At 49.7% G+C, this 23,435-nt stretch overlaps 11 protein-coding genes across 11 annotated transcripts; 5 read left to right on the top strand and 6 right to left on the bottom strand.

The window, feature by feature from the left end:
* Positions 1-217: 217 nt before the first annotated feature.
* N7503_002518 (uncharacterized protein) lies at positions 218-2,653 on the bottom strand (the record flags this gene model as incomplete). The annotated part of the gene is made up of 3 exons (XM_057062065.1): positions 2,377-2,653; positions 608-2,319; positions 218-579 (listed from the first exon to the last, which is right to left on the bottom strand). The coding sequence occupies exons 1-3, from the start codon at positions 2,625-2,627 to the stop codon at positions 218-220; spliced, it is 2,325 nt and encodes a 774-aa protein (XP_056926027.1). The 5' UTR covers positions 2,628-2,653.
* Positions 2,654-3,125: 472 nt separating this feature from the next.
* Positions 3,126-4,645, top strand: N7503_002517 (alpha/beta hydrolase; the record flags this gene model as incomplete). The annotated part of the gene is made up of 5 exons (XM_057062064.1): positions 3,126-3,235; positions 3,287-3,360; positions 3,411-3,611; positions 3,670-4,479; positions 4,548-4,645. The coding sequence occupies 5 exons, from the start codon at positions 3,126-3,128 to the stop codon at positions 4,610-4,612; spliced, it is 1,260 nt and encodes a 419-aa protein (XP_056926026.1). The 3' UTR covers positions 4,613-4,645.
* Positions 4,646-5,558: 913 nt separating this feature from the next.
* Positions 5,559-5,807, bottom strand: N7503_002516 (uncharacterized protein; the record flags this gene model as incomplete). The annotated part of the gene is made up of 1 exon (XM_057062063.1): positions 5,559-5,807. One exon carries the CDS (start codon positions 5,805-5,807, stop codon positions 5,559-5,561), a length of 249 nt encoding a protein of 82 aa, XP_056926025.1.
* Positions 5,808-6,586: 779 nt separating this feature from the next.
* Positions 6,587-7,424, top strand: N7503_002515 (putative 2-hydroxychromene-2-carboxylate isomerase; the record flags this gene model as incomplete). Its single annotated transcript, XM_057062062.1, has 4 exons — positions 6,587-6,661; positions 6,711-6,810; positions 6,881-7,164; positions 7,221-7,424. The coding sequence occupies 4 exons, from the start codon at positions 6,587-6,589 to the stop codon at positions 7,422-7,424; spliced, it is 663 nt and encodes a 220-aa protein (XP_056926024.1).
* Positions 7,425-8,778: 1,354 nt separating this feature from the next.
* Positions 8,779-9,266, top strand: N7503_002514 (uncharacterized protein; the record flags this gene model as incomplete). The annotated part of the gene is made up of 2 exons (XM_057062061.1): positions 8,779-9,088; positions 9,154-9,266. The coding sequence occupies 2 exons, from the start codon at positions 8,779-8,781 to the stop codon at positions 9,264-9,266; spliced, it is 423 nt and encodes a 140-aa protein (XP_056926023.1).
* Positions 9,267-9,676: 410 nt separating this feature from the next.
* On the bottom strand, positions 9,677-11,752 carry N7503_002513 (uncharacterized protein; the record flags this gene model as incomplete). The annotated part of the gene is made up of 2 exons (XM_057062060.1): positions 9,677-11,562; positions 11,710-11,752. The coding sequence occupies 2 exons, from the start codon at positions 11,750-11,752 to the stop codon at positions 9,677-9,679; spliced, it is 1,929 nt and encodes a 642-aa protein (XP_056926022.1).
* Positions 11,753-12,089: 337 nt separating this feature from the next.
* N7503_002512 (glycylpeptide N-tetradecanoyltransferase swoF) lies at positions 12,090-13,954 on the bottom strand. The gene is made up of 4 exons (XM_057062059.1): positions 13,825-13,954; positions 13,319-13,769; positions 12,466-13,249; positions 12,090-12,406 (listed from the first exon to the last, which is right to left on the bottom strand). The coding sequence occupies exons 1-4, from the start codon at positions 13,910-13,912 to the stop codon at positions 12,209-12,211; spliced, it is 1,521 nt and encodes a 506-aa protein (XP_056926021.1). The 5' UTR covers positions 13,913-13,954; the 3' UTR covers positions 12,090-12,208.
* A 444-nt stretch (positions 13,955-14,398) lies between these two features.
* On the bottom strand, positions 14,399-16,169 carry N7503_002511 (tetrahydrofolate synthase; the record flags this gene model as incomplete). The annotated part of the gene is made up of 3 exons (XM_057062058.1): positions 14,399-15,805; positions 15,898-16,035; positions 16,152-16,169. The coding sequence occupies 3 exons, from the start codon at positions 16,167-16,169 to the stop codon at positions 14,399-14,401; spliced, it is 1,563 nt and encodes a 520-aa protein (XP_056926020.1).
* Positions 16,170-16,823: 654 nt separating this feature from the next.
* On the bottom strand, positions 16,824-19,048 carry N7503_002510 (putative phosphoinositide phosphatase (Sac1); the record flags this gene model as incomplete). The annotated part of the gene is made up of 3 exons (XM_057062057.1): positions 16,824-17,000; positions 17,061-18,787; positions 18,841-19,048. 3 exons carry the CDS (start codon positions 19,046-19,048, stop codon positions 16,824-16,826), a joined length of 2,112 nt encoding a protein of 703 aa, XP_056926019.1.
* Positions 19,049-19,451: 403 nt separating this feature from the next.
* Positions 19,452-20,396, top strand: N7503_002509 (Rab family GTPase; the record flags this gene model as incomplete). Its single annotated transcript, XM_057062056.1, has 5 exons — positions 19,452-19,521; positions 19,593-19,612; positions 19,672-19,698; positions 19,786-19,977; positions 20,049-20,396. 5 exons carry the CDS (start codon positions 19,452-19,454, stop codon positions 20,394-20,396), a joined length of 657 nt encoding a protein of 218 aa, XP_056926018.1.
* Positions 20,397-21,362: 966 nt separating this feature from the next.
* On the top strand, positions 21,363-23,406 carry N7503_002508 (MICOS complex subunit MIC60; the record flags this gene model as incomplete). The annotated part of the gene is made up of 4 exons (XM_057062055.1): positions 21,363-21,476; positions 21,538-21,640; positions 21,706-23,294; positions 23,362-23,406. 4 exons carry the CDS (start codon positions 21,363-21,365, stop codon positions 23,404-23,406), a joined length of 1,851 nt encoding a protein of 616 aa, XP_056926017.1.
* Positions 23,407-23,435: the final 29 nt, after the last annotated feature.

Below are 23,435 nucleotides of genomic sequence, written 5' to 3'. Positions count from 1 at the left end.
CGGGTGGGGCTGGTTGGAGTAAGTATAAACGGCGACATCACGGATTTAATCCACCATTGCAACAGACAAAGCGCTGTAAGTTTTGATTGAAGCATGGACGGTAGAAAGTTTGATTTGAAGACTTTAATGGGGATGGTATATCGACTGAGAGGTATCTGAATTCATGTGATTATGCATTTATGCGCTAAATAGTATACATTGATAAGGAGTTGTCCATTCAAGCTCGTGATGGTGGCAGACCCATTGGTGCGCCGTAGAAGTCCATGAGGTCCTCTTCCTCTTCCTCTAGGTCAATGGCATTCTCAATCTCTGATTCCTCCTCTGCCACTTTGACAGTGCTCCCTCTAGAGGGGCGACTGCGGGAAGCAGAAACAGCATTTGTTGAGGCCGGTGTGCTCTCTGCTTCGAAGGCTTCCCGGGCATCCTCGTGTGGAAGACGGAAAGCTAAGTGCCCATCCGGAGCACGCTCAGCACGGTCCATAATTTCGTTCATGTACTTGCGTACCTCATCTGCCGGCTTGACAACGCGAGTCAAAGGATCAAGGATCCGGTTATCAGTGGCATGGATGCGGAACGTGACTGGTTGCCAGTACTCCTTAAGTTTCACCTCCTTGACAGGCTCGCTCGTAGCACCGGGGGGGGCCAGGCTGTGCGGGTGTGTTCTCAGAAGGCTCAATTTTTGGCGTAGCGTCCGTTGATGCAGATGGACCTGCTGGGTTGGGAGCCGGCGTTTCAGAGCCATCTTTCCCTTTCTCCGTCTTGCCCTTCTTGTCTCCTTTCTTAGATTTTGATGTCCCTTTGCCTTTCCCACGGCTTGTGGCGGGGTCTGGTGCAGTCTCAATGGGGAAAGGGGCGTTGGGGTCCACTTTCCGAGTGATTAGAAATGAGGCGAGGATGGTGTCCTCATTAGGAAGCCATTCCAGGATTGAATACTCCGGGAAGAGATACCGATCACCAGACCCAGCATGACCTGAGGTTACGCTTCCATATGGAGTCAATGGGGAAGTGAATTCAAAAACGACAGCTTTGTATGATGGACGAGCAGGAGTCGGTGCAGGTCCAGGTGGGCGGTAATAGGGTGCTGGTGACCCGTATTGTGGCGGACGTGACTGGAGTGGCGGCTGAGAGCCGTAAGCTGGTTGTTGATAGGGCGGATAAGGTGGGCCTGGCCGTGGTGTAGGCTGCTGAGCAACATTTGGAGGTGTGGGACGCACCGCAGGACTCTGCTGGGAGCCTGTGGTGGCAGCTGGCGTGGCAGGGCCAGCTGCTGCGGTGGGAGTCGACACTGGCTGGGAGGGCGCAGATTGGAGTTTGGTGGGCCCCTTTGCAGCTGGCTCTTGCTTGATAGCGGGTTCGGCGGTCTGAGGGGTGTTGGATGGTTGGCTGGTATGAGTTGGTGCCGGAGTCTGAGGCTGAACTGCAGATTGTGTTGTTCCGTCGGGCTGAGACTTGACCGTTGCTGCTGCCGGCGTTCCAGACGCTTGTGGTTTTTGCAAAGTGTCCTTAGATGGCGTTTGCGCCGAAGCCACAGGCTGTGACTTGGAGCTTTGTTCTTCTGGTGCCTTTGAGCCCGAATCTGGTTTGGATTGGGATGCATTTGATGGTGGATTTGCTTTGTTTTGCGGCGCTGGAGTTGCTGGCTGTTGCGGTGGAGTCCCAGCTGAACTTTGTTGGCGCTTTTCCGAAGACTCTCTCGCTTTGATTATTGCATTCAGCTCATCGATGTGGGCCTGGAAAGCCCGGAGTTGTTCTTGGGATGCCTGGCTAGATGCGACAACTCTCATCAGCGCCTTGAGCTCGGGATCGGCAGCAGCTCGGGTGGCAAGCATCTGGATCACAGGGTCAGGACTAGGCTTCGCAGGCTGTCCTTGTTGGTTTTGTGATGGACGTTGTCCAGCTTGCGGTGATGGTGCATGGCCCGGTTGATGTGGACCGCGGGGCGCAGGCGAATAACTGCCTTGCGGGCGTCCCTGAGGGCCAGTGGGATAGGGTCTGCGCTGCTGGTTGGAGGGATGTGGTTGATACTGCTGGAAGTTGCCTGGGGGACCGTAGTGAACCATTCGGCCTTGTCCTTGCGGAGGAGTGTATTGAATCGGTTGCGGTGCCGCAGGATCCTTGACTGTGTATATCATCGCGTCAAAGAGATGCGGGCCAATTGTCACATCACAAAGGCCGACCTTCGACATGGATTCCTTGGGCGGGTTGAGTTTCTCAATCTGTTCGCGTTTGGTCTTCTTCGGTTTTGTGTAGTAGCGGACCAGAATGCCATCACTGAGCCATTTCTTCTTGGATCGTTCGAGGGATATGAGAAGTACTGAGCTGTAATGACAAGTCTTTTTAGTATTCTTACTTGTAATGCAGACATCGAAATCTAACCTTTCAGCGATGGACTGGTACTCCTTGTCCGACAGGTTGGTTGGTTGTCTTGTGCGCCTAATCGGTAGAGGCTCGCCCTCTTTTATTTTTGACGGCAATGGCGGCTCGACAGGCTCAGGGGGCGGAGACGGGGCACGAGGGGTTGCGGCTTTCTTCTTCGAATGAGACTGAGGTGCGGCGGCTTCGGACACGCGCTTTTTGTTAGCGGGCTCGCGCCCGGCGCGAGCGGGGAGCTTGCGCTTCTCGGCCATGATGAATGATCACGAAAGAAGTCAGGCTTAGTGGGTCGTCATTATCTCTCTTGATGGTGGTCGACGCGGAAATCGGGAGAGGTGGAAGGGGGAAAAAGCGTGACGCGATAGTCGCGGGTTCACCGATAAGGCTTGGAGTGGCGTTCTATGAGTTTGAAACCATCTCTTAAACCGCCTTTCTATACCGCCTATAATAGTTAGTTTACCGGTTATCAATACGTCACACGCTAAGTGAACACAAGTAAAATACTGTATATAAACGTGTTCTTTTTGCTAAGAGAAATTCAATTTGTCCATCTCAAGTCACCATTAATGTTATTAATAATGATAGGTGGTACATTAGGTATTGACTGTGTTTAGGTGGCTGTAAGTAAAGCTTGAGGATTTTGTTGGCAGAAAGAGTGGCAGAATATCATGCAAGGAACGGGACGAGTTTCAGATTCATGGAACTCCACTATCAAATTGCCAACTTTATTCTCTCCACTAACCACCTCCATCATGGTTGAGCTACAATCCATCTTCAAAAAAGCATATTGGACACTAGCAGCTGGTGGCTTGCTCTATGTTTTCTTCGTTTGTGCTTTGACTTTTCCAGAGGTCCAGCGCTTGTGAGTTCAACAAGGCGGATGATTATCGCAATATTGCTGACGCTGGTACAGTTGCCTTTACGCCCATAACTTTAATCCAAGTTACTGGGAGGATCTGAATCAGGTCGAGCAATTTGGATTCCTAAGTAAGCTTCCGAGCCAAATTGGATATATTGTGATATTGACATGAGCTCAGAGACCCAGGTTCAGCCGTTCAACTTGGTGACGCCTGACAATGAAACACTCTACGGCTGGCATCTTCTACCTCTGCATCTTGTGCATGAGCATGAGGAGGAGCTGATGCAAAACACACCGTCTGGCCCAGCAAAGGACTATACCCAAACCGTTGCCTTCCAGACCTTGGCTAACGATCCGAATGCCAGAGTTGTGGTGAGCTGTAAGTCCTATCCAAAAACAAGCACTTATCACCACCGCCTAATCTTATGATCACAAAGTCCATGGAAATGCAGCGCATCTGGGCTCTGCCAATCGACCAAATGGATACAACACATTACTAGCCCTATCCACTCCGGAAAAGCCCGTTCATGTATTTGCAATTGACTACCGCGGATTTGGTGTATCGACTGGCAGTCCTACTGAAGAAGGTCTCATAACCGACGGTGTCTCCCTACTTAATTTCCTTACGGCGGGTCCATTGAATATCCCCACATCACGAATTGCTATCGTGGGCCAAAGCCTAGGCACAGCAGTGACAGCAGCAGTTGCTGAGCGTTTCGCATATGGCTCACCCGACCCGAAGGCCATTCAGCCAAGCATCAAAGATGCCGAGCCATTCGCGGGTGTCATCTTACTTGCGTCTTTCAGCAGTCTGACTAACGTAGTCGAGTCGTATAGCATTAAAGGTTTCACGCCACCGATGCTCTCTCCGTTGATTGGCTACCCTCGGTTTCAGAAATGGGTGCTGAGCCACATCATGGATCACTGGGATACAGCCGGCAGGGTCGCTCGCTTGGCAGGCATCAATGCGTCCGAGCCGGATGCCTTTGGCTTGAAGTATTCGCAGAAGGATCTTGATCTTACGATTGTGCATGCCTTGAATGACGCAGATATCCCCTGGTACGAAGGACGCCGGGTCTGGGCTGCTGCCACTGGTGAGAATATTGAAGGGGCCCCTGGAGCCTTGACTTTTGAGAAGACTGAGACCGGCAGCCCCAACCAGATCCAGGTCTGGGAGAATAGGTTTGTTGGCGCAGATGGGGCCCAGGTTGTAAAGAAGGTGCGATGGGAGCGTATTAGATATGGAGGTATGTGGAATGCTGTGTTTGATGTATCTTCCCAAGGTTGATAATCACTAACTTCGTGGGAATTATAGGCCACAACCGTGTTGCTTCTTCCTCTGTTGCAGGTCTCGCAGTTCTAAGAGCATTCGAAAACTGAAGAAACTCTCCCTAATTCTTTATATTACCTACAAGATACTTACACAAATAGAGGAATGCAAGTTGAAATCTTCAGTATACCGCCCCATTGTGAAGAATAGCATGTATTAGAGTCAGGTGATTGCTTTGAGCTTTCGGCGCACTAGATAGAGCGGCTTCCGCCCTATTGTTGTCTCTTCTTTCCTCTGTATCCCATACGATCATGCATTACGTTCCTTTGCTCCTTCTTGCACGTAGCTACCCTTCGATCTTGCTCTGCCTTTTTCAACACATACATCCTGAAAACACATACCCCTTTCTCACACTTGGTTCCTTTTATTATTATGTAGTGGGAATAAATTGTACAAATGCCATTTAAATCTTTCATTATTCCTTGGTCTCATGACGGAGGATAACGCTCAACTTAAATCAACGGACATATTAAACGTCTCACAAGCTGATGCCGTTACACATGTCATCAAGTCTTCATCCGAGGAACGCTTGAAAGAGATCTCGATCACAACAAACAAATTGCAAAGATGGGCGAGTCTGGCATATCTAGTGCAGTCGTTCGTTGGCCGTGCGAGCGTTCTTTCTACTGCTGGCATCAGCCTAGCTGATTCCTGCGCGCGGAATCCGGCTGTCGGAACCAATTGCGCGAGCCTGTATTTGGACAATTAAATTTGCATCGAAACTCCGGAGAGGCATCCAACTATGAAGAGAGAACATTTGAGCGCTGTCTACGGGCAAATAAATAGCCGAACACTTCTGGTATTGGGCGAGTCAACATCTATGGTAATTGGCATTCTCTTATTGAATTATTCCATCTTTGATTTGTTCTCTATGAATGGAGAACGATATAGTGGCAGCTTCATTCACAATTGAAAATTCAACCCCAACATGTCATTCATATAATCTAAGGCCAAGGTCAGAATGTGACAATTGGTCTACTCAAAGTCATTTTCGTCTCAATGCCTCGTCTTGGACCGATTTCTCGACCCTGTAGTTCCCTGTCTCGGTACATCGCTTGCTCGATCCCAGGATCGATACTCTGATCGTTGACGACGGGAGCGTTGGGCCGGGGCACCACGACTAGTCACGCGAGAATGGTCTGGCGTAGTGTTTTCTTGTTGGTCGGGATCTTCGTTAGGGTCCAGGCCAAGGATCTGGGCAAGGTTCTCGGCAGACCGGTATGGGCTGACGGATCGGGATGTCATTATTGGTGTATGGATGAAGATTTTCTGTTCGATTTCGGTGGTTTGGAAGAAACGAAGGTTGAGAGCCTCTTAAGTTGGCTAATTATGGTGGTGGCGCGCTGGATGGCGAATATTACATATCTTGACCTGAGCCACCATGACCACATATTGATGCAACCTATTGAGACTCAAGTATGATTCCCAGATCGACATTTATGACCTGATAGATTTTCTCTAGACAAAATTTGCGATTCAGCATAAGCTGGCTCCGTGAGGACCTTAGATGTTACTTAGTTTGTTCATCACCCGTGCGTATATAACTCCAGGAAATATAATTTTCCTATTCACGTACGTATAGCTACTGTGAATACATTAAGACTTTGATTTGTGGTGGAGCCTTTGGTTCATCGTTCATGGTGTAGCTGCAAAGAAGAATGGCTTCGATGTTGACAGAATATGATGTTCACATGCAAGCGATCTATGAACATGAATAGTGGGAGTAATCAGAGGTTAATTTATTGAAGGCTTAATCTTACTGAGATCCCTAATTTGCCCCCAGATTTTTGAAACCGAAAGAACTTCAAATAGCACGTATTGGAAAGAGATCGGCATGAGATTGACCTTATGTTCTTGCAGATCAGACGATGTTGTTCCCAAATATCCGAGCCTCGGCTACGCTTACTCACCGACCCTTGTTGCGGGGAACGGAGCTTACCTCCTGCAACCCAAACTCGTTGCCTTCTAGATACAAAGTACATGGCGTGATTGAGAGCCCCGAGACGACACGTAATATCTCAGCCATGGCAGTTCCAAAAATCACTCTTTACGTGGATATTGTTAGCCCTTTCGCATATATCGCATTCCATGTTCTGAAGGTACGTTTTTATCTAATGTTGATTCGAGAAAGCCTCTAACCGAAATCAGAAGTCACCTACCTTTGCGAAATGCAATGTTACCTACGTCCCGATATTTCTGGGTGGCTTGATGCATGCCTGTAACAACACAGCACCAATCAACATCAAAAGTGAGTATTTATCCGCGAAGTTCCCCATGTATTTTCAGCGGTGCGGAACACACTGATCTCAGCCATACAGACAAAGCTCAGTGGACCAATACGGAGCGGCTGAGATGGGCCAAATACTTTTCAGTTTCGATCGCTGAGCAGATGCCCGATGGCTTCCCAATCAAGACACTTGCGGTTCAACGAGCCCTTTGCTCTGTTGCACAGAAAGCACCCACAAAATTGGCTTCGGTAATCGAGGCTCTTTATCACTCTCTCTGGGTTGAAAGAAATTCCAAGATTGGAGAGCCCGAAGGCTTTGCGCCAATATTGGAAGCCATCCTTGGAAAACAGTCCACGCAGGAGATTCTATCAGACGTGAGTTTTCTAGCCCCCCATTGTTTTACATTCAGCAACTGACCAGCTTCCACCAGACAACTCAAGCAGATATCAAAGCTTTTTTGAATGCAAACACGGATCAGGCTTTCAAGGTTGGGGCTTTTGGTCTCCCATGGTTTGAGTGTACCGATACAAATGGCAACACGGAGGGATTCTGGGGTGTCGATCATTTTGGACAAGTGGCTGACTTTTTGGGGTTGGATCGCAGTCGGGATTCAGGTTTCAAAGCCCTTCTGTAATGGAACTAAGATGTTCTCAAGATTGCCAGAAGTACCCGTGATCTTTGTGCAGATTTGCTATACACGAACGAAGATATATATCAACCACATCTTGTAATTCCTGCCTAGGCCCCTAAATCTTTTCTTTTTCCACATGGGCACCTCGCCCGAACAATCAAACCCCATACTGTATCCTCTTTTCAGAGGTCCTGTCACTGGCTTGAGCATCCCACTACGTTGATAAGCCAAGTATCCGACGTTTCCTAGGCCTTTTTGCATTCCGGCAATCTCTACCTGCGCTCATGCATTTCTATACCTACCACACATTGCGTCAGGATAGTCAGCTTGCACTGCCTCTGTTCATCTCTAGAGTATACTTCCTTCCCGAGGTTCTTCTTCTAGATTTACGATTCTTCGTCTTCTGAAATCCTATCAATAGTATATAGATCTGTATTGATTTATTTTGGCTAAGTATGATTTTAGGATGATACAGTCATTCTTCAACATTCGAGAGAATTTTACAAAAGAGATGTATAAAATCCTATAAAATCTTATGTAGACTAGAATTCATATGTATAACCAGACTCTTCAATATCTAGATTTATACTAGAGGTCTTCTGTGGGCCCGTACGGACCCTGATTATATAAAATCAGTCCGTAGGTCCAGGTCGTGTGCCCCACGATCCTCCCGACCTACCCAAATCCCATTAGTATGATTAGGTATGATTCAGGCTATTCATTGATTTTTTGTTAGACTAATGTGTTTATTCGTCACGCTATGTTTAGGACAAAAAGTTAAACTTCATCTTTCCTTATGATACATATCCTCCTGATTGTCTAGATGCAATCCTTCAAGGTCACATGACCATTCAACAATATACGGGCTTGGGTCAGTGATATGAGAATTGGAGAACTGTGGTCTCAGAAAGCAAACAAGAGCACCAAATCGAAGTCTCGGCTCACCACCTGCCTAACTTCATAGCCATACGTACGCGCCTCGGCGTTCCACTGGATTTGGATGTTGTAACCATCCACATAGGTGGGTCCAGCGACGTCATTTCAGGCACGATCAGTGGCCTTGAATAGAAATCCCTCCACTATCTTGGACACGAATCCGATGCGCCATGATCTCAGCCGAGATCCTGCTGCCTAATTCGATGATCGGCAATTGATGTCAATGGTCAGATTATGCCATCCCTGCACATCATCGATGTCATAATTTGACGCTAGAGCCGTCCAATCCTTGTACAACTCTTCCCCTCAGCCCTACGTCAAACTCAGCCCTACGGTGCCTGCTCTAAAGGTCACTTTTTCCCAACCTTAATCCTCACGCTTTTCCATCCCAGGAGCTTTCCCCCGCTGCACATATCGCACTATGGGCCCGAACCGCGACTCCATCTCCTCAAATGACGTACAACAAGAGGTAGCCGAGACGGACGCATCAGTCACCGACCCAGAGTCCTCGAATGTTTATGGGGGTGTGAAAGCCCAGCTCGAACCTCTGACGAGTGGCAATTTGATATCGGAGATTCCGAGCAAAGCCACGGCTGTGGCAGGAGAAACGGCTTCCACTATAAAGGATATTGTTGTTGACAAGGCAGTCCCCGCGGCTGAAGAAGCTTTGCAAAATCTTGGAAGTCAGATTCGGAACCTCGCGGGTCAAGTGGAAGAGACTGTAGAAGAAGGTAAGATTTTATTGATGCAGTATTTTCGCTCGGGTCTTGTTCGTTGACGTTGGATTCCTCTTTAGATTTGGACTTTGAGAAACATTCTGAACACATTGATAAGATGGATACAGAGCAGCTGTGTGACTTTCTGCGAGAAAAGCATAAGAGTACAGCGTCGTCTTTCCAGATGAAATAGACTGTTTTTGGAGCGCTGGCGACTTTTGCTGGCGTTCAACATGTTTTGCATTTCGGGGTGTGTTCCAAGGTTATGTCCTACCAGATGCCCCTGTATCATTAACGCAAAGTTGATGTAGCGTCATTTTGGTTATCTTCTTTGTATTTAAATTTTTGGATAATGAATGAACACCTGCTGGACAGAGGACTCAATGCCAATTATATTAGCATGATATCACGGTTGCCAATATCATATTCCCGGCGTCCTCCAGTGAACTGGGGGTGGTTGCTTCAAAATATGTTACGATTAATTTAGGATTGAGGCAGAGCAAACATCGGAATATGACAACTTAGGATTTGAAAGACCGGACAAGATAGATAGAGAAATAGTATTCATTGAAAATTGGGGACCTCTAATTAACTTCAATTGATTTAAGAATGCCCATATCGTTGCCCTTCATCTCCAATGATACCCGCCGTCTCCAAAAGCCACCGAGCACTCTCCTTTGCTGAATCACCTGCTCCAGCTTTAAGGTTGATATTGCGTCGTCTTTCCGCTTCCCGCGCTTCAAACTCCCATTTTGCACGCTGCGCCTCAACCGCATTGGAGTTGGGGTCAGAAGAAGATGCCATGTCTGGATCAGGGACAACACCCCAGATTTCAAGGTTATATAAGTCCAGTCGGGTCTTGGTTGGCTTATCGTTGATAGAAGCAGTACCCGGGGGCAGAAAGACACCGTCTTGACCGACCGGTGCGACGTGTAGTTCAGCTGATTCGAGGTTGACGTCGATGAGTAGACTGCCTGCACCGTGAGGACTCGGAGGGGTTTGGTGGGTGCGGGAGGTAGGAGGGATTTGACATCCGATTGCAATGCCGGAGTGCGTAGAGAACCAAGCTGTAGGCAAATTGGTCTTCTGGGCAACGGAAGGGGATGAGTTGCCTTGGAGGACTTGGTGAGTCGGAGATAGTTGGAAGAGATATGGTAGCGGGCTGGTGGTTTGATTCGAGGAACTACTGCTGCTAGACGAGGACGACTTCCAGGACTGTGGTAGATATGCTCCGATGGTTATTATTTCCTCAGATGAGCCTTCCAATGCTCCCTGTAAGATGATGAGAGAAGCAGATTGCCATGTCAAGACGTGGTGAGAGAAAGAGGTGAGTGAGGAGCCATGGGCAGCAGTGGAGAAGACAGGGTGGAGACGAACACCACTGCGAAAGATATTCAAAGACGCCGATACAGAGGGCAGGAAGAATGACAGGTGGGACAACAGTGTCGGGGTCAGAATGACCGATTCGAAGCTGCCAGGGAGCATGACCGGTGCTGGGGGATGAATTTCCTCAGGTTTCTCGGTTGGCTGTTCCTCTGGAGACGCTCCTCTTTGTCGCCTCTGGGAAAGGTTCAAGTTTTTGCTGAAAAGAAGATGTTCGAATAACGGTGTTAAAGGATCAAAGAGATATGGCAGTGAAGACGAGACCGCCCTAGCGAAAGCCCGATATGAGATGCCCCCATCGGTTTCCTCTGGGGAAAACGCGGCAATAATACTATCAGCCTCTTTCTGAATGGCATCGACTCTTTCAGGGCCAAAATCGGAAGTATAGGTCTTCACAGACTCTAGGGGTCTCAGAGGCGCGATAACGAGCAGCAGCATCAGCAGCCGACGGAACGTATCAATCGAAATCCGTGTTTCGTAAACTGTTTGGTCAACCCGATGATCATGCTTAAATACTTCAATTGCATCAAGCGACTCCAGTGCAGCAAGAGCAAGGTCGTCATCTTCATCCTCGTCATAATCATCGTTCGCCGGTTGATCAATCGAGAAGCCAGGTGCATGAATTTGAATATCAGAAGCGTCCTCTCCCTCCTCTATAGCCGCTTGATCATTGTCTCCTTCCGTCTTTTTATCATCTTGTCCTATGTCTTTCTTCCCAACGTCGGCAAGACTCCCAAACAACAGCTTCACTCGGTCCTTGCGTCCCCGTCGCAAAGCTTTCCCATAACGCTCAGTCAAGAGCACGACAACTTTCACCATCGCGTCGAAGGTCAAGACACTTGGAGCCAGAGTGTTCTGAAACGGAAAGGCACCAAGGTATGACACCATACGGAACAAGACCGGTCCCGCATCGACTGGGTTCTCATGAGTGTCAGCGAAACTTCCATCGGGTATACCCAAGAAGTCCGACAAAGTCTTTTCATTCCAGTACTTTAGACCCCCCTGTTCCGAAGCACGAGAAAAGAAGTTGTCCTTGAAATGCGTGAGCTCCAACGGGGTGAAACATTTGGTTGCGAAACGTTCCGCAAGAATGTAGCTCAGCTCCTCTGTTTATAGTCAGGTACAGATCCGCCGGTACAGTGTACATGGGGGAAAAGGACACTCGGGTCAACGGGCCCGGTGTAATCTACTCCACACGAAGCCTCAAAGAGGTACCTCTACTTTCAAGAATTCAGGATCTCTGTCATACTAACCTGGAGTTGCTCCACTATGTTCGGTGGACTGGCCGGCACCCATTATTTCGCCAAATGCGGGGACTTTCCCCGCTGTTTCACCTCGGTATCCGGGGTGCGAAAGTAGGTATAGGAATGTTTAATGATAAAGCAATATTTTCAGATAGTTTCAGAAGGTAAAATCCTTTGAAAGGTAATTGAAGGTAACAACATGGGGTGGAGAAAGCGCAACGTTTCAGATGACGACGTCAGATATGGTTGCCTGAGGTGTCAGTAGTCAGCGCCATCGCTTGGAAATAGTATAGCGCATGCTGTATGAACGTCTTTGGCAAATTGTTCGCTCAGTTCAAGCTTGCGCACATTTAAAACCAACATTTAATTAGGTGAATATTCACTTACGTGGAAATGTATCTATTGATTTAGTTTGGTATTTCTGTTCTTCATAGCAGCATCAGGACATCCGTTTCTGGGTATTCGGGATTGAAATCCACCATCCAGCCAAAGCCAAATTTCTTCCAATCTACAGCATGACAATTCCAACACCTCCCATCTTCTTCTCGTCGGGCTGGTTCTTGTCATTGATACCACCGGGCACAGGTGCCGCGCGGTAGTTGTACAAATAGAAGTGGAGCTGGCCATCGCCGGCACCAAACTTCAACTGCTCGAGGAATAGAGGGTTGTCGGCCATAGTGAGCGCGTTGAAAACATCAAACTTAGCCTGTATATTGTGTTAGCAAGAGGGCCTAGAGCAACAAGGGCCAATAACCTAAGCCATACCTTCTTCGCGCAAATCAGGGCATCGTTCATCAACAACAGCAATCGCTCCTTCAGAGCCTTAGAGTTGTCGGTGAAAGCTGTCTCGGTCGCGTAGTAGTAAAGGTAAGCGGCGCGCACAGTATCGTGCTTTGGGTTATTGATGACAGTAGACTCGAGGTTATAGAAAGAGAAGAAATCAGTGATCTTGTGAGTCTGTGGATCCTCCACAACGTATGACCAAACTACCTGGTCCTTGCCTTCAGCCTCCTTGTACACAAGCCAGTGATCAATCTCCTCGCGTGTGAAAGCCTGGTTGAGCTGGAAACGTTGCATGTATCGTTCCAGAAGGCCATATACGGCATCGATATCCTTGGCCTCCATCGGCCGCAAGCCAGGAGTCGCGGTGTGATCGGGGAGGTGATTCTTGGTGATCTGGCGGGCCTTTGTAGAGCCATGAGGAAGAGGCGAGAAGCCGACCTCGTACAGCTTCAGCCAGTCCAGCGAGCGATGGTAGTACCGGCACGAGCTGATGGGTGTTGGCAGAATAACACCGCCAGTGTAGATAGCCTGGTAGATACCGTTGAGGTAGCAGCGACGAGTGATCTCCTTGATCAGGATGGGAGTCAGACGCTTGGAGCGCAGCTTCTTGTGGATGCAAAGGAAGTTGATCTCCGTCACCTTGATCTTCTTATCGCGGACACGGACTTCGGTGGGCACACCACAGATAGAGGCGACCAACTTACGCGACTTGGTGGCGCGCACACCGACGTGCCAGTCTGACTTCCAACCAGGAGACATCAGAGCCCTATATAGTCGGAATGATTACAAACGGTCAGTCTTGGTTCGCAAATTATAACGGACGGGATCATCGCACCAGTGCAAGAATGACTGGGAGTAGCTGAATCGGAACATGGCGTTGTCATCCTCCACATAATGGTTGTTCAACAGCTCGTACAATTCCTTCAGCTCCTCCGGGTTGGTCAAGTCCAGAGTGCACCACTCAAAGCCTTCAACAAGGGTATCGGGGGTCTTCGAAACCTCATCCGGGTTGATCCTCTTGATGGGGCCCTGAGTGACAGCCTTTTTGCTCGCCTGGTCGTCGAATCGGGGCACGGGTTGTGTCTGCCAGAACTTGTATGAGGCCATGTCCTTCTGGTTCTTGCCGTCGAGCGAGAGTCCCGTCAGCAATTCGGAAATGTCCATGTTGGCGAGCATCTGTGCAGCCTTGTCTTTGTCCATGTTGGCGAGCTCGCTTTTCAACGCAGGGTTCATTTCCATGAGAGATTCGATCATCTTCGGGGGGAGCTTCTTCGTGCCGGAGCCTCCTGGTTTTCCATTGGTGTCAGGTGTTGTTCTCAGAGCGCTGGTGCTGTCGCTTACCCTTGTTCGAGGCGTTGGCCTCTTCGCCCTGCTCGGGGCGCTGGGGAGCCTTGCCCTTGCCCTTGCCCTTATCGTTGGAATCAGACATGACCGGTTATTGAGAAGTTGGAGAAATGTTCACTGGGCGAGGTTGGGAGGAGGGAGGATTTCATTTGGGCCCCACGTTTAACCGTAATCTGCGGATCGGTGGGGTAAAAGTGACTTTGGACCAATTTCTAACTGTTTTGATGAAACAAAGGAACGCAGCTGGGCAGATATAATCGAATTATTATTATAAAAGCTGGGCCATACATTTACAAGTAAATATCTCGCATTATCAGCGAGATGACTAACTACGGACATGTAGAGTATCTGACAAGCTCACAGATTGATCGTGCGAATGAAATTAACCTCGGGAAAACATCACATACTATGTATGTACCTTGGTATTCCGCATTTTTGATTGGTTAATGAACTGGGGAATCTCGAATTGTTGAAATCGACTAAAAACTAACATCAAACACCTCTATAGCCACACCATATATATCGTAAATCTCAAGTGTTGATACAAGAATCAAAATCACCGTGGAAGCAACTAAGCATCCTTGGAATAGGGCTTCGTCTCAATAACATCAAGGAACCCACCAACCAAGTGCAAACTGCCAGTGACAAAAGTCATTACTGGTGCCTCATCCTTCTGCAGGACCTTACTTTCCTGGGCGGCCACATCCCTGGCGAAGTCCACAGCCTCCTCAATTGTACCAAACACCTGTGTTTTTGCATGAGGGTCAATTGAGGTCCAGGCTTCGGCAAGTGACTTTTGAACTCGGAGATGGTCAATGTCATCTGCATTGGTGTTCATGCTGACCAAATCAGGGCGATAACCTGCTTGCTTATAGGTGACATTCGTACAAAACACAGCATGAGTAAATGGGATCGTAGAGCCCAGAGCGGCGGCAAGAGTCTCATGCAGAGCACAAGCCAGAGCAGTACTGTCCCGGGTCTGTTGGTTGAAGATCAGAATGCGCGGCTTCTTCGAGGCCACGTCGCTTGAGGATGAGTCTTCCTGGATTCGAGATGCAAACCATGAACCGGCCAGCCGGATGCTCTCAAGCGTATGTCCTCCGTCAATGTACCACGAGACATTTTTCTCATATCGAGTCTCGCAACGGCCACCAAGTCGCGTCTTCTCAAGACCCGCCTTGAATTTGGCTGGGAGAGGCTGGGTCATGATGTTCTCAGGAATATTCGCCACGCCAGTCTTTCTCAAATACTCGGCCGCAGCTGCGGTGGCTAATGATGCATTCGTGTATTGGAAATCACCCGCAAGTCCAAGCTTTACTTCGGTACTACCCACTCGAAGGTCGGGGTGAACGGACACCACATCCAGCTGGGTGTTCTTCTCCGCTGCACGCTCCGCTAGCACCTTCTCTGCGCTGGGCGCTTGAGGTGCGGTAAAGGCGCGGACCCCAGGCTTGATAATTCCACCCTTGTGCCATGCGATTTCCTCGATCGTTGTACCCAGCATCGCCGTGTGATCAATACCAAGACTGGTGATCGCCGTTGCCTTCGGCTTCTCAACCACATTGGTACAGTCATACTGTCCTCCAATACCGCATTCAATGACTGCTGCGTCTACACCTTCACTAAGGTAAGTATGGAACGCCATTAAGGTCAGGTAGCGGAAATATTGAGGCTTCGTTCCTGGCGCGGTAGGGTCCTGACCGGCCAGCTTGGCGGCCTCTTCGAGACGGTCCCATACTTCGAAAAAGTACTTGGCAAATTGGTCTTCCGATAGCGGTGCGTTGTCAATCTGGATGCGCTCTCGCGCGAACCGAAGATGCGGGGAGGTGTATAGGCCGACCTTATGCAGGCGCGGGGTCGACTCGTCGCTCTCCGACTGGACATACTGAGAGAGAATGGTCGAGATGAAAGCAGATGTCGATCCCTTGCCTTTAGTTCCAGCGACATGAATTGGGTTCAAACGATCAAGGTCGGAGGGCTAAATAGACAAAAGTTCCAATGTCAGCCCCCGCATTCGCGGGACAAAATCTGCTAAACACCACCACTTTTGATTCAAAAAGCTGCGCGAACCTTATATCCAATACGCTGAAGCCATTCAACTGTCTCCGGAATGGAGCGTTCATTCATCTCCTTCCTGGAGACGGATTTTCGGAGCTCCTCCACAATCGCATAGTTCGTCTGCAAGGAGTTGAGTGCCACAATGGCAGCCTAGAAACCGAAGCGCATTGTTAGTATCTGGATTTTTGGGAACAAAACCATATTGATTTCTAGGCCAGCCCGTTTGCTGCCTGGCGGCAATTGGTGCGTTGGCCGGGAGCACTTACCTCATATGTGCGAGTCATCGCAGGCGAGCGAGTCGAAACTCCCCGCCGTGGAAAGGACCAACGAAAGGATCTCCAGATCCCTCTCATGGACAATTGAAGCCCGTGTCTGCAAGTTACCAAAGAGCAGGCGGGGTGTTCGCAACAAAGAACCCCGGAAGCTCGACGATTATCTGGTTCAGTGATCCAAGCTCCCCTCGGGAAAGCGTTACATGAACGGATCGGCCATCGGGAATATCACGTGAGGAATGCTTATCTTCGGTGCAGATAACAAACTTTATTACTCGAGGCTGTTTACATCCACACATGATATTTGATCAATAAATATGATATTTTGGTTAATATTTCTACCCCAGATATCGTCTACCTCTTTGGGTGCTAAGCAGCAATAGGCAAAAATGCCCTTTCATAGAAAATGGTGGCAGCCAGCTCAAATATGGAGCCATGCAGAGAAGAATAGAAATGTATCGAAAGATAGAAGCGAAAGAGTAAAGGAGAAAGAAAAAGGAAAAAGCATGGCAATGCCACCAGATAGGAAGCTAGAAGAAGAAAAAGAAAAGGCTAGTCGGGGAGCCAGGGGAAGCAAATAGTTAAAACATACAGCCATGAAGTGTACATATGAAGGCAAAAGGGGCAGTTAGAAAGGCGAGCCAATTGAACGATTCCATGACGGATTTATTCAATGCGAGTTTTACCTTCCTCCAGAAAGACAAGACGAGCATTACTGACACCACGTTGGTGTCGTCTCGAAGGGAGCCATTGACCAATGATCGGATCACTGCGGGCTTTAATGATAGCATCCTGGTATCCTTCGGCACCAGCAATGGGTGTATTGAGCTTGGGCCAGTTGACCTAAGAACCAGTTAATCACCTAGTAAACACATATTTTGGAATCGAAGGGAATCAACTTACATAAAGCATGCCATGCCCATGGATGAAGCGCAAGCAGTAGGCACCGATGATCAACCAGAAGATGGTGAAAAGACGGAGCGGCCAAACCGCAGCATCCGGCAGCCGGCGAGTAATGGTTGCGACCAAGACCATAAACAAGCTTGCCGCAAATACATACGGTATAGCTTGGATCACAAGCGGCCGTCGGTCAAAGAACAGCTGAATATTTACTGCCATTGAGTCTGATGGGAGATAGGTGCCCAAGAAAACATCGAATCCATCTTGACGGGGACCATCCATGAAATTGTTGCGCACATATCGTGTGATCGAGTTGTTCAAATCTTGAAGCGCGCCAGCCCGGGTGCGCTTGCCTGTCCGAGTGAAATCCGTTTTTAAGGCACCAGTGCCAGAGTAGGACTTAGAGACAACATCGGCATTATCAGCCCAGATATTGCGGAACAAGTCCTCAAATGCCCGGTCATCATTAGCAGTCTCTCCCGTTTGAAGGACGCCAGCATCCGTCAACTGCCGGGTAAGAGCCCATCGACCAAGCATACTCTGCACAACATTGGTTCGGTCCAGACAGTCCATACAATTGGTGCGCACAACGCTTCCTTGTGTTGACCGGATATCTAGCTGTCCTCCTGGAGCACCAGGGGCTTCCACACCACGGAAGTAACCACCCTGCGCCAAGCCCTCTGACAAACGGCCCAGCAGAAGTTCAGCACGGTGCCACTTAAGGCCCTTGGTCTCGTTGTGGAAATCAAAATACACATAGTGCAGGCGATCCATCTCCTTGTGCTTCAGGCCGGATTCTAGAGTATGCATCTTTTCGGGCGTCTTCTCACTAGCCTCGGTATTCTCATGGGACGATGTAATCAAAGTGCGAATCATCTGCTCATAAGCATTCTTGACCCGCTCTTCACGGCCTTTCTGGTTGACGAGATTGACGAGATAGTTTTCTCCGTAGAGACGAATCTGCTCAGAGAAGTGTTTGCGTGCGGCTTCAACGGCGGTGTCTACTCCCCGGACCTGTAATTTCGGTGTGTACTGAAGATTATTGACTTCGGCCCAGAAAACAGGGACACTGCCACGGGTCTGTACGAAGGAGTACACCTGGAGATCCTGGCCCTTCCTGCCCTCAGACATGGACTGTCCTCCAGCAAAGCCTGACATTCCACCAGTTGAGTCGTTAAGGATTGCAATTTGCTCTGTTTCATTGTAGTTCGCGACATGGCCTTCCTCGTCAATTCCCCGGGAGAAGTATCGTGTGCCTGCTCGGTGCCTGGATCGGCGAGTAATGAGTGCGAATGTGAAGGAGGTGGATTTCACTCGAGCGGGAGTAATGCGCAGCATGCCGAACATGACAGGAAGGATGTAAGGGTCCACGCCAGGTTGTGGACCATACCGGATGCCGCTCGTGTCATTCGCCCCCAAGCTGAAATCGATCAGATCGGATTGGATGAAGCGGTTCCAGAAGAAACGATCATCGGCGCACTTCCACATGGGAAGATCTGTGGGGCTCTGCGATTGGCGCTGGAAGCTGTTGGTGAGGTCTAATGAGTAGGAGAAGTACATTGGACCGGTGCGAAGCAGGTTCTTGACCAGCGCAAGGTACGTATCCTCATCAGTATCATGAAGTGGGCGTTCACGCATTGGCAGGAACTCGGTTGAAGCGACTTTGTACACCATATGGCCACGAAGTCGTCCCATGGGCTGCGCTTTGGTGATCACAATGAGGTATTTGTCTGCTGGTGGTCAGCGCCATCATTTAGCTCTCATTCCTCCGGTCGCAATTTACCTAGCTTCAACTTCAGAATTCCCAGTATTCCAGCAATGCTGGATATCCGCTTCGCACCGGCGAGGGGCCCATTGTTGAGGCGGAGGTCTCCAGTTGGCCGGTCCACCACGAGGGTTGGTGCCTGGGGGGATGAGGGCGACGTGAAGGCATAATGGGACGGGGAAGCATGTAAATTGACATCCCTGAAAGGAAGGAGTGGAGGCGCCATAGCGAACAGCCCCCTCGAGATTGATTTGAGGTAGTGATGGTGGGGGGAGATCAATAAGGGGAGGAAAGGAAGGTGGGAGTATGTTATCGCAATTCAGGAACACATGATCGACCGCGGCGCAGTCAATACACGGCAGGCGCGGGCCTTATGGGCAGTAACGACGTAAAGCTGTTCATAGTGAAAATGCACCAGTCATGGTTACAGTACCCGCCACACCGCCCCGCTACTCATTGTGGCTGGACTAACTTCCGTCATCCACTTCAGCCTGCCTTACCTTCTGATCTTTCTTCGATAGTGAAAGACCCTAACTCGCCGTTGGTGAAATATTTACTTGTTTTTACCTTGATCGACTTTACTTTGAACTCCATCCGGTCATCCCGACTTTCTGCCCTGAACAGTGATCATGGCCTCCCGACCTCAAGCAGGCGCCCGCCCCGGGGCCAAGTTCGCCCAGTTCAAGCTCGTCTTGCTCGGTATGCTGCCCGATGATCTTCATGTTTCACTTTATGATATTTTGGCTGACCGAGCTTTTGATTATGTTTAGGAGAGTCCGCCGTGGGAAAGGTTCGACTTCCGCTTCGCGATGTTCTGTATCAGGCGCTAACATGGTCTTCATCCTCCAGAGTTCGCTGGTTTTGAGATTTGTGAAGGTAAGTGAGCCGACAAGTGCTATCATAGGTTTTTTAATACCTAGCTTGGTCCTTTCAGAGAATGAAGATGCTGACGGGACTGTCCAGGACCAATTCGATGATTACCGAGAGTCGACAATCGGTGCTGCCTTCCTGACCCAAACGATCTCCCTCGATGAGAGTACCACAGTCAAGTTCGAAATTTGGGATACTGCTGGCCAGGAGAGGTACAAGTCGCTGGCTCCGATGTACTATCGAAATGCCAACTGTGCTGTTGTGGTTTATGACATCACCCAAGCGGTATGGTCGACTCCTTTGCGCTCCTATTTTTCATCCGCCTTCCTTCACCAACCATATTGACTTGATAATAGGCTTCTCTTGACAAGGCTAAGTCCTGGGTGAAGGAACTGCAACGCCAGGCGAATGAGAATATTGTTATTGCTCTGGCAGGCAACAAGCTTGATCTGGTTACCGAGAGCCCCGATAAGCGGGCCATTCCTACTGCTGATGCTGAGGCCTATGCCCGCGAGGCTGGTCTTCTCTTCTTCGAAACCTCCGCCAAATCCTCGACAAACGTGAAGGAACTATTCACAGCCATTGCGAAGAAGCTCCCTCTCGATCAAGCCGGTCCTCGGAATATGCGGGCCGCCCCACGACCTGGCGTCGACCTGCGACCTGAAGCCCCTGGGACCCAAGGTGCAGGTGCATGCAACTGCTAAATTCACGATGCCTTCTCTAACCCTCTACAATAACTGTGCTCTCGAACCCCCTACCAACCTTGTGGTGCCAGAAGGAGATACTCTTCGAACGATCGACTCCAGTATACTGTTCTGACTTCGGAGGCACTCGGTCGTACCTGTGGCCCGCTCCCCACCTTATCTTCACTCGAGAGGATGACGCTCGGTTTACTGTCTATCTAGTCGTCTCGTTTTCTTCATGATTCCTCGATATTTCGCTCGCCTACTTCTCTTTCCTGATAGTTCTCCACAGTCTTCCGACCGGAGAATTTCGACTTTCTTCACAGACGCATCTGGAATTTGGCTTTAGACATGCTGTGGCAGGACCCGCCTGCTTTTTTTCCTGTACTTCTTGTCCCTTTTTTAACCCGGCGTCTGCATCTGCTCTTTCACCTACGTCCTTGTTCGTCTCTTTACTGGAGCCTCTTTTAAGTATGCTATGCCCAGATAATACATTTCTCTTATATTGTACCTAGCAATTCAGCCGGAGACTCTTGCTGTATTCGCTATATCTATAATTTTTCGCTTGATACCGAACCTTCCAAGGTTGAAGGTGACAAAATTCAAGGATATACATCCATGGATGCTCGCGTGCCAGTAAAGAATCTTGTGCTTCAATATAAACGTTGGTCTTCTGGACCATTGGGAGAACCTTGGAAACCATGGGACCGTTTCTAAAGATTCTGACGTATACAGAGCTATTGGAAACACATGCATCCATGAGTATATTTATCGAATTAGAATAATAAAATATCGGTTTTTCTTTCTCAAATTCCATCATCGCATATAGGAGTAGAAGCTCCAAAACGCGGGCGATGGTTGAGGAAATCCGTCTGACCGCCTGCAGGATCATCGGGGCGGATCGCGAGCGAACATCGTCTTCCCGTTTTCCTATCCATCTACCTTTCTCCAATCCCTCCCCGCTATTTGGCGATTGTGCGGCTAGTCATGCTGCGCTCCTCATTTGCACCGAGTCGGCAGCTGCTGTCGTCTCCTGTTCGCCAACGAATCCCGTCGCAATGGCTATCTAAAGCTGGTGCGAGCAGCCAACTTTCGGGTCAGGTACGGCAACACCACCCTACACATCCCAGTACTACCTTGCTAATAATTGTCCCTTCTATAGCGATTCTTTGCCGACTCTAAGCCTCCTATTGCCCCGACACCCGCTACACCTTCCACTGAGTCGACAATCCCCCACGGGAGCATCCCGAAGCCCACGGAACAAGGTACTGCCAGCCTCTTTACTCAATCCGCCATCTATATCACGTATACTAATCTGGGCTCTGTTCAGAAATCAAGGCTATCAAGCCGCCAGCACCTGTCCGTAAGACCGGCCGCTTCCGTCGGTTCTTGTTATACTTGATTCTGACCTCCGGTCTCACCTATGGCGGCGGCATCTTCCTCGCTCTGAAGTCCGACAACTTCCACGACTTCTTCACCGAGTATGTCCCATACGGCGAGGAATGCGTTCTCTACTTCGAGGAGCGTGACTTCTACCGCCGCTTCCCTAATGCCTCCAGACACTCCAACCGCGTCATTGCCGCTCCTCGGGAGGAGGGCAAGCCCGTCACAATCCCCAGCAACAGCGGTCTGTCGTGGAAGGTCACTGGTGAGGAGTCGGGAAGTGATGTCTCCAAGACTGGCCCTCACATGAGCTCCAAGGCCGAGGAAAAGGCCACGGTTGTCAAGGCAAAGGACGATAAAGCCTCGAAGACAGCGACCAAGGCTGCGCCCAAGGAAGAAAAGAAGGAGGAGAAGAAGTCAGTTTCTCTTGATGAGCCCAGAAAACCCGCAGTTGCTACTGTGAACACCATTGAGCTCCTGAATATTCAGGACGGTGATGAGGCTGTGGTTCAGGAGCTGGTTAAGACCTTTAACGACATTGTCACCGTAATCAGCGCCGACGAGAATGCTGGCAAGTACTCTGCACCTGTTACCAAGGCCAAGGAGGAGTTGCAGAAGATTGGTGAGAAGATCTCCGCGATCCGCACCGAGGCTCGCAGCGCCGCCCAGGAGGAGCTCAACAAGGCTCACTCCACCTTTGACGAGTCCGCTAAGGAGCTGATCCGCCAATTTGAGGAGATGCGTGCCACTGATATTGCCCAGTTCCGCGAAGAGTTTGAGGCTGAGCGTGAGAAGCTCGCCATGGCGTACCAGGACAAGATCCACGTCGAACTTCAGCGCGCCCAGGAGCTTGCTGAGCAGCGTTTGCAGAACGAACTTGTGGAGCAGGCCATTGAATTGAACCGTAAATATGTTCACGATGTCAAGGATCTGGTTGAGCGTGAGCGCGAGGGTCGTCTGAGCAAGCTGAGCGAGCTTTCTGCTAACATCAGTGAGCTCGAGAAGCTGACCACCGGCTGGAGCAATGTCATTGATACTAACCTGAAGACTCAGCAACTTCAGGTTGCTGTGGATGCTGTTCGCTCTGTTGTGGAGCGCACTGAGACTCCCCGCCCCTTCGTCCGTGAACTAGTAGCCGTCAAGGAGCTGGCTGCTGACGACCCAGTTGTCGATGCCGCAATTGCCTCCATCAACCCCACTGCCTACCAGCGTGGTATTCCCTCGACCGCTATGATCGTTGAGCGCTTCCGCCGGGTCGCTAGCGAGGTTCGCAAGGCCAGTTTGTTGCCCGAGGACGCTGGTATCGCCAGCCACGCTGCCAGCATGGTGTTGAGCAAGGTCATGTTCAAAAAGGATGCCCTTGCCGACGGTGACGACGTGGAGAGCATTCTGGTGCGCACCGAGAGTTTGTTGGAAGAGGGACAGGTTGACGCCGCGGCTCGTGAGATGAACGCTCTTCAGGGCTGGGCTAAAATTCTGAGCAAGGACTGGTTGGCTGATGTTCGCCGAGTGCTTGAGGTCAAGCAGGCTCTCGAGGTGAGTTACATTTCTGTATTCTTTTTTTCTTTTTTGAAGTGGATCTAACATAAAATTTTCTGTCTAGGTGATCGAGACTGAGGCCCGTCTCCAGTGCTTGCGGGTGGAGTAAGCGCATTTTCTGAGCGATCCTGATTTCAA

Source organism: Penicillium pulvis (genome assembly GCF_028828015.1).
Source record: "Penicillium pulvis strain IBT 33274 chromosome Unknown contig_12_segment0_segment0, whole genome shotgun sequence".
NCBI lineage: Eukaryota > Fungi > Ascomycota > Eurotiomycetes > Eurotiales > Aspergillaceae > Penicillium > Penicillium pulvis.
Note: the sequence above shows the minus strand (reverse complement) of the source record. Positions and strands in the feature narration are given on the sequence as shown.